Source organism: Dromiciops gliroides, chromosome 2, assembly GCF_019393635.1.
Source record: "Dromiciops gliroides isolate mDroGli1 chromosome 2, mDroGli1.pri, whole genome shotgun sequence".
NCBI classification, from domain to species: domain Eukaryota; kingdom Metazoa; phylum Chordata; class Mammalia; order Microbiotheria; family Microbiotheriidae; genus Dromiciops; species Dromiciops gliroides.
Genome location: NC_057862.1, coordinates 590,116,733 through 590,129,813, shown reverse-complemented (window position 1 = coordinate 590,129,813; position 13,081 = coordinate 590,116,733). Strand labels below are relative to the sequence as shown.

Sequence of the window (13,081 nt, the reverse complement as noted above, 5' to 3'; positions counted from 1 at the left end):
GTGTTTTGAGGGTCAGAAAAAGAGAGACTGGACGGTTTTACTGTATATCTACTGAGAAATAAACTAAAGCACTTAACCTACTTGTCATCTATATGTACAAATGACCCTAGCATTATATTGTTCATTAAGCTCAGTATCACACAGTGGTACATATTTAATATTTTTGTATGTCTATATGCTTGTTATCAAGTTCCAGTGACCTAATTTCACCACTGTTACTGTGTATTAAGTCAGAAATATTTGTATTTCAATTCTTTGGATAGACATTTTCATCTATTCCTCTGTTGGCTCTCTCTTTTGTGTCTTTTCTTACAGCTATAGATTCATGGTTATGGAAAGACTAGGAATGGACTTACAGAAGATCTTTGTCCAGAGAGGCAGGTTTCAAAGAGACACTGTCCTGCAGTTGGGTGTGCGGATGGTGAGTTAGAGCAGCTTTTTTCATGTGCTACAGACACAGGATATTTACTTGTTACAAAATACAGATCTTTAGTCTTTGCAAAATTATCAGGGAAGGAAATCTTTCCTGCCCTAGAAATGTCAGTCATTGACGTAGAGGCCACTTTGGTGTAATTGATAACAGTGGGCTCTCTAAGTGACAGAATGTGCTGTGTTTGGCACTACAAACTCAATTAGGCATGGGGTCTACAGCCTGATTTTTTTCCTCACAGCTTTGTTTTTGCATGTCAGAACAAGCCTGCATGGCTGTAAGAATGCTCTCCCTTTTGTCATATGTTTATAACAATGCAAATTACTGCATAAGATAATATTTTATATATTACGCATGTGATGGTATGGGGTTCTATAAAGTTTTTATTGCCACGACTTTGGGATGAAAGCAATAATTAGTTGTGGCAATGAGTTACACAGACTTTGCCAAACAAGAGGCAATGAAATCTTAATAGCACCCCTGCACACATTTTGTTTATGCCACATATTTGTCTTATCTTGTTTGCTGTTCGTTGGTTCAATTTTTTTTTTCCATTTTAAGTAGAATGAGCCTGGTTCTGCTACCCACAGTGGGACAGGAATGGAAGCTACAGATGAATGCCTTCTGTGACTTTCTACAGGGAAGGAGAGAATGCACATGGGCAAAGGGCTTTGTTCCTAGCTCCCTGCAGCCTGGTTTGGAGATAGAGCCTTGGCTAGGGAGCTCCTGAGGGCCCTGCTGCAGTGACTGTCACTGATGGCTCTGGCTCCTTTACCTTCTGCCTCCTTGCTGAGTCATCTGACTTTCTAGCCCCATCCCACCCCAAACAAGAGAATGTTTAAAAAACAAAAACTTGCTTTTCTCAGCTGTTGGGCAGTCATGAGCCATGCATGTTGCTGAACCCAGAAAGGGGGTGAGATTTCCTTTTTTTGGTGTCCCCCCCCAAAAGAAAAGAAATCATTTGAGCAGATGTTGGCTGATGAGCAACCCCGACTGCTTTGAAAGGGTATGAACTCTAGAAGAGGTTCCCTAGGGTCTGAGTGATAGATGGAGGACGGTGAAATAGGGCACTTTTTTGGTCATGTTTAGGGGAAAAGGAACCCTTTTGTATTAAAAGTTGATTTTTCCAGAATGTTAGTTTGTCAAAGTGAATCCTAAACAGGTGGCAATATAATGTAACATTATCTACTTTCTTTCACAGCTGGATGTTTTGGAATACATACATGAAAATGAATATGTGCATGGTGATATTAAAGCAGCAAATCTACTCTTGGGCTACAGAAATCCCCATCAGGTAAATACAGTTATCAAGTTTGGAACTGTATTGGCAGCATACAAGGCCCTGACTTGAGTCCCTTCAAATTAAATTCTAATCTCAAAGAGTTTACAGTATTGAAATAAAGGTAGGCGTCTAATGACGGAGATATACGATGTTCTTTGTCATCATGGAGAATGATGAGGAAGTAAGCATCAGTACAGTGAAAACACTGCTTTGGACACATTTGTCATATGATTGTAATTAGGATACTAAGTGATGTATCTCTGAAGGATGAAAGAGCGCTTTCTTGCTGCTCAGGTATTTGGCAAAACCTTGCTTGTACCCCATTTCACTAAATTCGCACTTGGGTGTCTTTAAAATGGTTTGGGAATTGAACCCTTTTTTAGTCTTATTTCCTGAGACTGGCTTTTGAAGGGGAGTGCATCAATATTTTTATGTATACGTGATTTTGATTTGCTCATTCTAAAATCTAAGCTTGGTGGTGATGCAAAACAAAAGCTCTCTTTCATATGGGAAGTCTGATTTAGTGAAGAGCCTCGATTACATAATGTTTTAAAAACAATCCAGTCTTATTACTTTCAAATACATAAGTAACTGTGTCTAGGCTAAAAAAGTTTATGTTCAGTTTTCCTTTGGGAATCTACTTTAATGAGTAGATCAGAATAGTTTGTGCTTCTCCAATATTTGAAGATGCTTGAAAACAGTTGGTTGTCTTAAAAACTTCCTCAGGAATTTTGTCTCTATTTTTAATTTTCCATTTTCTAGAAAAAGGCAGTAAACAAAGGTAAAGTTAAGTTCACCCCGTATGGGTTATAAGAAATTTAGAATTGTGGCATCCTGCTTCCAGCAGTGTTATTTTATATCTCTGGAATTAACTTGCCCAGACTTATTACTCATTGTCATGAATTCCTGGAAGTTAGCCTTGAGTGTTGATAAGTTTATTTTCATATCCGTCTTTTCTCATATTTTTCTCCCTAACTGGAAAATTCTTTCTCCTTCCTCTTTGTCTATCCAAATCTGACCCATCTTGTAAGGGCCAGCTAAAGTCTCCCCCTTCTCCCTAGCCTTTCTTGACAACTCTAGGCCAGGCTGACCTATCCTTCTTCCTCTGAATTTATGTGGCTTTTATAGTCTCCACTACATACTTTGGGTCCAGTTCTGTTGTATTGTTCTTCTGATTGTTGTACACATTACATCTCTTTCCAGGTAGATTGAGGCCAGAGACTAGGTCCTCTTATGTCCCTAGAGTTGTTGTTTGTCTTTCATTTTCTTTCTTTCTTTTTTTTGTTTGTGTTTTTTGTTTTGTTTTTGGCAGGGCAGTGAGGCTTAAGTGACTTGCCCAGGGTCACACAGCTAGTAAGTGTCAAGTGTCTGAGGTCGGATTTGAACTCATGTCTTCCTGAATCCAGGGCCAGTGCTTTATCCACTGCATCACCTAGCTGCCCCATGCCTTTCATTTTCAAAGAGGACCATGACATCCGGGTGATGTCATGACTTACAGTGAATTGGATTTAAGTGAGGGAGGGCTGTGCAAGGTCACCAATCTCACTATCTCCTCCAGAGCCATTTTGGTCCAGCAAAATACACACACACACACACACACACACATATACATACATACATACATACAAATGTAAAGAATTGTTATTTGAGGTTTTTATGCCTCGGCACACACTGGCCTGGGGCTCTGCAAACCGCATGGTGCTCCACCCAATGGTTGTAGCCGTTGCCATGGCGCTGGTACCTCATGTCATCACCACTCACCCACACCTACATGGGCCTGGCAAAATTATAATGATTGGAAACCTAGGGAGGGAAGTCATGTGACTGTCAGAGCGGCCATCCCATTGGCTGGGGCTGTGTGGGGTTTTTCTAGGATTGGGGGAGGAGAATTGGGCATTCTAGCTAGATGCTGGAAGGCGACAGGAGTTCTGCTGCATATTCTCAGCAGTGGTATTTTTTCAGGTTGTATAATTTCCCTTTCCCCATTTTATTTCTTTCCCTTGATCCTACTGATCCTGTTTGTGTTTTGTTTTTTTTTTAAGTTCGTTCTTGTTAAAATAAATCCTGTTCTGTTTTGAGGGAGGCTGCCGGTCTCCTTCCTTGCCCCAATATTGTGGCGAGCCGCTTAGCTAACACTCCCCAATTAAAAATTGGTCCCCACACATATCAGGATGATGGCCCTGGATATTTATGGCATTTGGGGTTAAATGACTTTCCCAGGGTCACATAGTAAGTGTCTGGGGTGAGATTTGAACTCAGGTCCTCCCAACTTCAGAGTCAGTGTTTTATCCACTGTGCCACTTATCTGCCCCATCCCTAGAGTATGTAACATCAGAAGCACTCAATAAATACTTTTTGTTTTATTGATAAATTTGACTTAGGAAAAACTGCAAGTGTCTTTAAATGGTATTGAGCTCATTTTTTTTTTCTGAAGTAATACATCTTCTCCATAGGTGGCAATGTGGTGGTGGGTGGTTGTGGTCCTTCATTTTTGAAGAGGACCAAAATGACACCACTATGTTAGAGTCAAGTTGCAGGGTGTCATACTGTGGCTGATAAGACCAGTATGAGCTTGGAATGCTCTACTACAGGTTGAGCACAAATAATCCATTTGAACATTTGGGTTGGATTCTTCCTTTTTCCTTTTTAACTTTTTTTTTTTTTTTGTGGGGCAGTGAGGGTTAAGTGACTTTCCCAGGGTCACACAGCTAGTAAGTGTCAAGTGTCTGAGGCTGGATTTGAACTCAGGTCCTCCTGAATCCAGGGCCAGTGCTTTATCCACTGCACCATCTAGCTGTTCCTCCCCCCCCACCCCTTAGATTCTTTAAATTTGTGTATCTCATGTTTCTTTAGAGCTATGTCAATTCAACTTTGCTCATAGAGCACAGCACCTTCTGTGATGAGGGCAAGCCATGCTCGGCAGTCTTGTGCCAGTGTCTCCCATATCACACAGTCAATTCCAAAGTTTTTAAGAGAGACATTGACAATGTCCTTATATTGCTTTTTCTGACCACCATGTAAGCACTTGCCTTCTGTGAGTTCTCCTTGAAATAGTCTTTTAGACAAGTATACTTTTGGCATTCGCACAACATGGCCAGACCATTGGAGTCGAACTTTCCGCAGTAGAGTTTTGAATGTCTAGCAGTTTAACCTGAGAATGAGAGTTTAGCTCGTTTAGTGCCTGCCTCAGGTCCTCTCTTGTGCGATGTGGTAGAGTGGAAGGGAAGTGAAAAAGTCTATGTGCCAGACACTGTGCTAAGCACTTAGCAAATAATATCTCATTTGATGCTCACAATAACCCTTCAAGGTAGGTGCGATTATTATCTCTATTTTATTTTATTTATTTATTTATTTATTTATTTTTTTGGTGAGGCAGTTGGGGTTAAGTGACTTGCCCAGGGTCACACAGCTAGTACTTGTTAAGTGCCTGAGGGCAGATTTGAACTCAGGTCCTCCTGAATCCAGGGCCGGTGCTCTATCCACTGCGCCACCTAGCTGCCCTGATCTCTATTTTATAGTTGAGAAAACTGAGGGAAATAGAGGTTAAATGACTTGCTCAGGGTCTCACAGCTAGTAATTGTCTGAGGTCAGATTTGAACTTAGCTCTTCTTGACTTTGGGCTGAGAGCTCTATCCACTACACTACTTAGCTGCCTGACTGCCAATGGAAATGGTTTTCTTTTTTTTTAAATGATGATCCACAAATACCCGAGACTTCAGAAATCCACGGCCTGCCTTCACACTGCCACAAAAGTTAAGAAGCTTAAAGTTAGAAAGTTCCTAGCGATTTGGGAAAAGTAATTGTAGCACCTGACCTGTGTCTGGTAGCAACCTGTTAGCTTTAAGATTCCCTGGGATATAAGTGAGGTAGGGTCATAAGCCTCATTAAAGCTGCTTGTTCACCATATGCAAGAGGGAATTCCAACACAATCCATTTATCAATCACAGTGGCTTGTAAGGCTGAGAGTAGCTGCGTGTTTGTAAGACTTTTACATGGTATATGCACTTAAGCCTCATTTTACAGTTAAGCATTTTACCGCCATGTTTTCTTTATTGAGGGCACGTAAAACTAAGTGTCTGGGTAACAGAGAGAGCCCCACTTGCATTGGAAAACTCTGAGGCAATTTGTTGTAAAGAATAGCATGTTGGTACAATATTTGTATGGGGGACATAGGAGAAAACCTTATTATAAAATACTTTAGCATTGCACAAATTTGATTTTGTTACAGGTCAAATCATGCCCCCTGTGTACACAGTGCTACGTAGTACATCACAGTGTGTAACCCGAGAGTCCCATAACAGGGATCTGTAATCTTTGTCCTTCAACCAGCATTTTAACAAGGTTCTGCATTTTAACAAGGTTCTGCTGTATATGTTAAACTGCAAAAAGAAGATGTTAGAAATATTTCTTTTAAATTATACTTATTTAGCTATTTTAATCAATTAGTTTTACTGGGTTTGTATTAACAAGGCTGCTTCCATTGGCTTACCCCTTCTATCAGTATGTTTATTTGCAATATCTTAGTAACATATTCATTTTGAAACACAATAGCTTACTATCCACTTGGTATCTACATTTGTTTGTTCCAGAGGACCTTTTTTGTTGTTGTTATGTACTGATTTGTCCACTTTATTCATTAATCAAGTTGGGGTGAAATTTCATAATGATCTAAAGTTCAGCAATACCTGCCATACTCTGTTTCATTAAAATGACTTGGAAGATTTAATTGATAAGAATTGATCTGGAGATCTAATTCATAATACAGGAAGATAGATTTTTAGGATTGTCTGTGTTCTTATGGTCTATCATGTTCAAATGTTTCATTGTAAAGTTGAGAAACCCAAAGCCTGGTCTGGTAAAGTGTCTTGTCCAAAGTCACACAGTTAGTGAGTAACAGAGCTGGCTTTTGAACACTGGTTCTCTTAGGCTGAATACAGTGCTCTTTCTTCTATATGACACTGTCTTAAAATACCATTTTATCTTGTCTTCTATCACTAGTTTCTCACTGGTTGTGTTTCAGTGATCATGATGGTGAGGTTTTACTTAATACTCTGTGTTAAATTTTTCAGCTAGGTGGCTAAGTGGATAGAGCATAGGATTTGGAGTCAGGAAAGTCTGAGTTCAAATCTGGTTTCAGACACTAACTAGATGTGTAGCCATGGACAAGTTACTTAACCTCTGTCTCAGTTTCCTCATCTGTAAATCTGTAAAAACAATAGCATCAGGGCACCTAGGTGGTGCAGTGGATAGAGCACCGGCCCTGGATTCAGGAGGACCTGAGTTCAAATCCAGCCTCAGACACTTAACACTTTCTTGCTGTGTGACTCTGGGCAAGTCATTTAACCCCAATTGCCTCATCAAACAAACAAACAAACAAAAAACAAATCCAAAAAACAATAGCATCTACCTCAGAGTTGTTGTGAGAATCAAACAAGAACATGCGAAGGTCTCTGTAAACCTTAAAGTACTATATCATTGCTAGATCTTATTATTTTCTTGTTTTTGTAAATTGATTTGAAGATATATGGGTGCGTGTGTGCTAATTTCATTTTTTAAAAGCAGCCAATTTAAACCGACTCCCTGAGCACTTTGGGGGTGTGGGAGAAGGGAAAATGAGAATCAAAAGAAGCAACATACCAATTATAAAAATTTAGGAGCTACTATCTGTGTTTTAAAAATTAATCTTTTGTGAATCATATTTCTTTTTACTAAGCTTCAGAATCTTGGCCTATTGCAAGACTCAGGATTGTTAAATGCATCACATTGATCCCAAGAAGATAATTTTATTGGATTTATCTCTTCCTGCTTTTCCTTTCCTCTCCTGACCCTAATACAGAAGAGTTGAATTTGTTCTTTTTCTCTTCCCATTCTGTCCTGCCTCCTCCCCCTCCCTTCAGACTAGTGTTTATAATCACATGGGCATTTTCTTCTATTGTAATAGATTAAATTTTTTCAGTGAAATTTTCTATTGTAAATAATAAAAAGTTAATTTTTGTGCCATGAAATTTGAACTTGAATATCTCCAGAATTCTGGGCATAGAGACTATAGAGTAAAAGAGAAACAAACCCCCCTCTTAAATGGTGATATCAAAAAGCTGCACTAGTATTATATATAATAAATTTTTTTATGGTTAATTATGTTGTGTTAGAATTTTCTTTTCATAGGTTTCAAGAGAGAGCATGGTATAGTACATAGAGGACTAGCCTTAGAGTCAGGAAGACCTGAGTTCAAATCTTACCTCTGACACATACTGGCTGTGTAATCCTGGGTAAATTACTAGACCTTTCAGTGCTTTAAGATGACAAGTGGTAGAAAAGGTGCCAGTCTGCCTTGATAGCACATTTATTCCAATTTCTGACATATGATCAGCACTTAATAGATACATGTATGATCCAGTCATTCACCACACCATTGAAATCACAGGTTCAGTCCATTTTCCTCTCCCTATTGCCAAAGCCAGATTTCACACTGACTAATTTAAAGGGTACTTTATCCTTATAGTTGTGCTTTATAGTGCCTAGTTTGAGACATGATAGACCTATTTTTGCCTAATGAAGTGGGTTATAATTTGGCTAGCTTATAATAAGTAAAATCTGAAAATACAGGAAACGTGGCTTCTGTGGTAAAGCATCAACCATTCCATGGTTGAGAAGTACTACAGAGTAACCAAAATTCTATAGCAACATAAATTAGTGGCTTTGGGGCTCATTTATTTCATTTAACATTTTGGGAAAGTAGTACTAGATTATGTTTAAGGCCCCATTGTGTTCTAAAGTCATGGGACTTTTTATTTGGTATTGGTTAGTAATTACAAGCTAGTAATCCCCAAAGGCCACCTAGTGCAGATCTCTAAAGCAGGCTTAGAGCGATGTTTTCCAGTAATACAGAACTCAAAAGAGCATTTTCTAGGCACTGTATTTGTTAACTGGGAAGCTGGCAAAGTGGGAGGTAAAACCAACCAAATTCATTCAGTTTAGTTAAACAAACAGTTATTCAACATGTGCTCTGAGCCAGTTACTGTGGGAGACACTGGGGATGCATACACAGACAAAAATGAAATTGTTCCTGCCCATAAGAAGCTTACATTCTGTTATGGGGATAGAGTATGAACTTAATAAGAGCACAAGGTATTTTGAAGAGTGTGAGAGAAATAACAACTTGAGGGATCAAGAAAGTCCCTGGCATGGGAGGCAGAGCCTGAGCTGAGTGCTGAAGAAAGCCAGGGATTCATTCTGAGGGGCAGAAGTGAGGAAGGGAGTGTTTGAAGTGTGAGAGAGAGTCTGTGCCAAGGAAGAAGAGAGATGGAATGAGAAATTTGAGGAGCAACTATGAGATCAGTTTCAGTGGCATATAGAGGGTTGGAAGGGAAGAAATATTAGCACTGAATATTTTTGAATAGTAGTAGCATGGTCAGATCTATGTAAGTTCAGATTCTAGGTCTAAGGATATTGCAAGTTTAGAAAATCTTATAGGAAGAAGACACACAGACTGCTCAGCTTGCTTAGGTATTTAACTACATGTTTGAATATCTTGTAGCCAAGAACCCAGACATTATCTTTAAAATGTTATGGGAGGGGCAGCTAGGTGGCACAGTGGATAAAACACCGGCTCTGGATTCAGGAGGATCTGAGTTCAAATCTGGCCTCAGACACTTGACACTTACTAGCTGTGTGACCCTGGGCAAGTCACTTAACCCTCATTGCCCTGCCAAAAAAAAAAAAAATGTTATGGGAGCTAGTGCTGGCCTAATGACTCAGAAGTTGCTTATGTTGTCTGATTTAAAGAAAATAAGCACTTCTTCTACCCAAAAAGATTTCTCCCACCATTGCCTAGAATTTATTTATTTGTTGTAAGACTTTTCTTTTAGAATGCAAACTCACCCTAATAAACATTTTAAGTCTTCAACACCTAATTCTCAATGAGTTTATTAGATGCATTCCCAAAAGACCTAGATTATTTAAAATTCCTGGGGGTGGAGGAGTAGGGACAGGGAGGGACAGAAGAAGCCCCATAAAGAGGGAGAAAAGTACATCCACCAAGGAAAGGGGGGGGGGGTTTGCTTTGTAGCTTTACTTAAGGTGGGGACTAATGAGAGGTGGGAGTTGGGAAGTCATTTGTTCTTTTGCACAAGGCTTCAGTGTAATTAGGTCTCTATTATTTGCTCTGTTACTGCACCATCCTTCATAGAGTCAACTCAATATTATTCTGTTCTTGTTCTTTTGTTTTGTTTTTATTTTTTTTCCCTGTGGGGCAATGAGGGTTAAGTGACTTGCCCAGGATCACACTGCTATTAAGTGTCAAGGTCCTGCTGAATCCAGGGCCAGCACTTTATCCACTGCACCACCTAGCTGCCCCCAAGTCAAGATTATTCTGAAGCTAATTATCCAGTTTATGCCTTATTCAGGGCCAGGAAAAAGAAATAAAAGATAATTTCTGTAAAAGGCTTTATAAAAAAGACTTATGGCTAAATAAAAATGGCACTTTTTTCTGAAATAAAGCTTTGAATAATTTGTAGATTTCAGCTATACTTTTTTAATCATCAAATTTAGATGATTGATTTCCTCTAATTCTAGCAATAGAGTAAGAAGAAACTGAGCTGTTGACCATGACATCTTTAAAAATCTGCAATAAAAAACTAAAGATCTATAGCACTTGACAGCTTTAAAATATGCAAGTGTCCACCTCAGAAAGTTTAAGTGGACCCTTGAACACTAGGAAGAGAAGATGGACTGTCAGTTATTTCTAGCTTTCACCTTACAAAAACATGCAACAAAGATCTATACTTCTTCAGATTTGTAGAATAAAAAAAAACCTGACAGCTTCTTTTCTGTCTTAGTTTTCCTTCTCTTCTCTGCCCCGCCCCTCTTCCCCCTCCAATCTCTTATTCTTGAGCTTTAACTTACAGTTTCCTTGTTCACCAGTCACTGTACTGAAACTGTAGACAGAAGAATAATTCAAAGGTTGACCCTTTGGAAGCACGGAACTACCCAGAGTCAGCTAGATGACAGAGTTCATAGAGCACTGAACTTGAAGTCTTAGAAGAGTGGAGTTTATGTCATTCCTCAGACGCTTATTAGCCATTTAATCCTGGACAAGTCACTTATAGGAAAGGGATGGAAGGGAGTAAGCATTTACATAATACCTACTATGTGCCAGGCATTGTGCTAAGTGATATATATCTCTATATATCTATAGATATCTATAGATATAGATATATACACATACATACATGCATACACATACATATATGATCTTTTTGATCCCTTAAACAACTGATGTTGATGCTATTATTATCACCACTTTACAGTTAAAGAAACTGAGGCAAAAAGAGGTCAAATGACTTGTCCAAGGCCCCATAGCTGAGGCCAGGTTTGAATTCAGGTCTGTATGATACTAGGCTTAGCACTCTATTCATTGTGCTCTTAGCTGTATCTTTCAGCCTCAGTATAATCATCTGTAAAATGGTGATGACAATAGCACCTACTTCACAGCATTGTTGTGAGGATCAAATGAAATAACAAATGTAAAATACTCTGCAAACATTAAAGTCCTTTAGAAATGCTAGCTGTTATTTTTTTAAAATATATTTTTCTGTGATGCACATCACTTTCCGGTCTAGGGAACAAAATAAAAATACCTAAAAATAATTGACAGGGTAAAAATTTGACATAAAGATAATTTAAAATGTTTGCTCTTACTTATGGTATTGGGGAAATAGTCCTTTTAGTAAAATATTTACCTCAAATAACAACAAAAACTAGCCCTTAAAATTATATATTGTATTATAAGTTTTACAAAATGCTTTCTTTCTAAGTCAAAGAAAAGGTATTTTAGTTACCAACAACAGTGTCGGTATTTTGTAAGAAATGAATGATTTATTCTTCATCCAATCCACAGTTATTTCTTGAGTCCCCATTACCTTCCATCGGCAAATATCAATTCTAACTTCTTTAAGACTAAATACTCACATCTGACTGAAAGATTTGCCTAATCTCATCTGTTGAGAGCTTGTAGACAATATCTTGTTTGGCATTGAGGGGCATTCCTGAATCCCCAATCACAACCTAGGCCAGTGTGACCGAATCAAACTAACTAGAGAGAGTAGAGAACATTGGAAAGAATTTAGAACTTTAAACATTGCATTTGGACTCACAGGACCTGAGTGCAAATATTGTTTCTGCCACATATTAATTGTGTGTGAGAGTCATTGAATTTTTCTGGGCCTCAGTTTTGTCATCCACATATTGAGATTTGGACTAGACAATCAACAAGGTTTCCTCTTCCAGCCCTAGTTGTATGAGCTTATGAATTTTATGGGTGGTGTTAAAGGAGCAACTTTTTTTGTATGTGCCACGAATCTTTGGCAGTCAGATGAAGCCTATGGCCCTTTCTCAATATTTTTTTTAGTGCTCAGAATAATATATCTAGGATTACAAATGATTAAAATGCGGTTATCAAAATACTAAAAAAAAACAAAAACAAAAGGAAAAAAAAAAACCAAGATCACAAATAGGAGGTTAAGAAACACCTGTAAGGAGTCCAGGTCATATAAAGTAAAAAGTGGTAGCTGGTAACAGCTGCCTGAGAGAAATCCTGGCTTCATGAGCATCAGGGGGCACTCTGTAAAGAGCTCAGGAGCTGTTCCCAGGACAGAGCAATGAATATCCCCATAAACAGCTCAGATGCTAACAGCTGCATGTTGGTTAAACCCAGCCATATATTTTGTAAACCCTTTAAAAATATTTTTTATACAGAAAGTATTCCTACAGTAAAGTCAAATTGAATCAGCAAATATCATTTGGCACCTTCTCTGTTTAAGTTACTGTTGTAGGTACTTGTAATGCCCATGGACACATCCTATATACAAGTGATTTCTCAGTATGGTTCAGATTTGCTTTAGACAGAAAGACCAAAGGTTGATTGATATAAACCAGATTGTCCTTCCTGCTGATTTATTCCCATTAAAAGCCCAGCACCCGTTATGTCTTTTAAAAATCCATTTGGAACTTAGGGAGATGAGATATTGGAAGTATTCTCAGTCCTATAAAAACTTTAACTCTTCTTCTTCCTCTTCCTCCTCCTCCTCCTCCTTCTTTTTTTGTGGGGCAATGAGGGTTAAGTGACTTGCCCAGGGTCACACAACTAGTAAGTGTCAAGTGTCTGAGGCCGGATTTGAACTCAGGTCCTCCTGAATCTAGGGCTGGTGCTTTATCCACTGTGCCACCTAGCTGCCCCCCATAAAAACTTTAAAATGGGGAGGGGAAAAGAAACAAATATTTATTAGTCACCTAATATGAGCAGCTAGGTGACACAGTTGATAGAGCACCAGGTCTGGAATCAGGAGGACCTGAGTTCAAATTTGACCTCA

The 13,081-nt window shown here is 38.7% G+C and overlaps 1 protein-coding gene across 5 annotated transcripts in view; it reads left to right on the top strand.

Moving 5' to 3' along the window:
- Positions 1–13,081, top strand: part of VRK2 (VRK serine/threonine kinase 2) — a 152,936-nt gene that overhangs the window by 29,682 nt on the left and 110,173 nt on the right. For all 5 annotated transcript variants that reach the window (XR_006355071.1, XR_006355072.1, XM_043989831.1 and 2 more), the window contains exons 6-7: positions 316–421; positions 1,632–1,724. Coding sequence is in view for 3 of the 5 variants with exons in the window: in XM_043989831.1 (XP_043845766.1) it covers positions 316–421; positions 1,632–1,724 (199 nt within the window). In the remaining 2 variants the exon portion in view is untranslated. The remainder of the gene's footprint in view (positions 1–315; positions 422–1,631; positions 1,725–13,081) is intronic.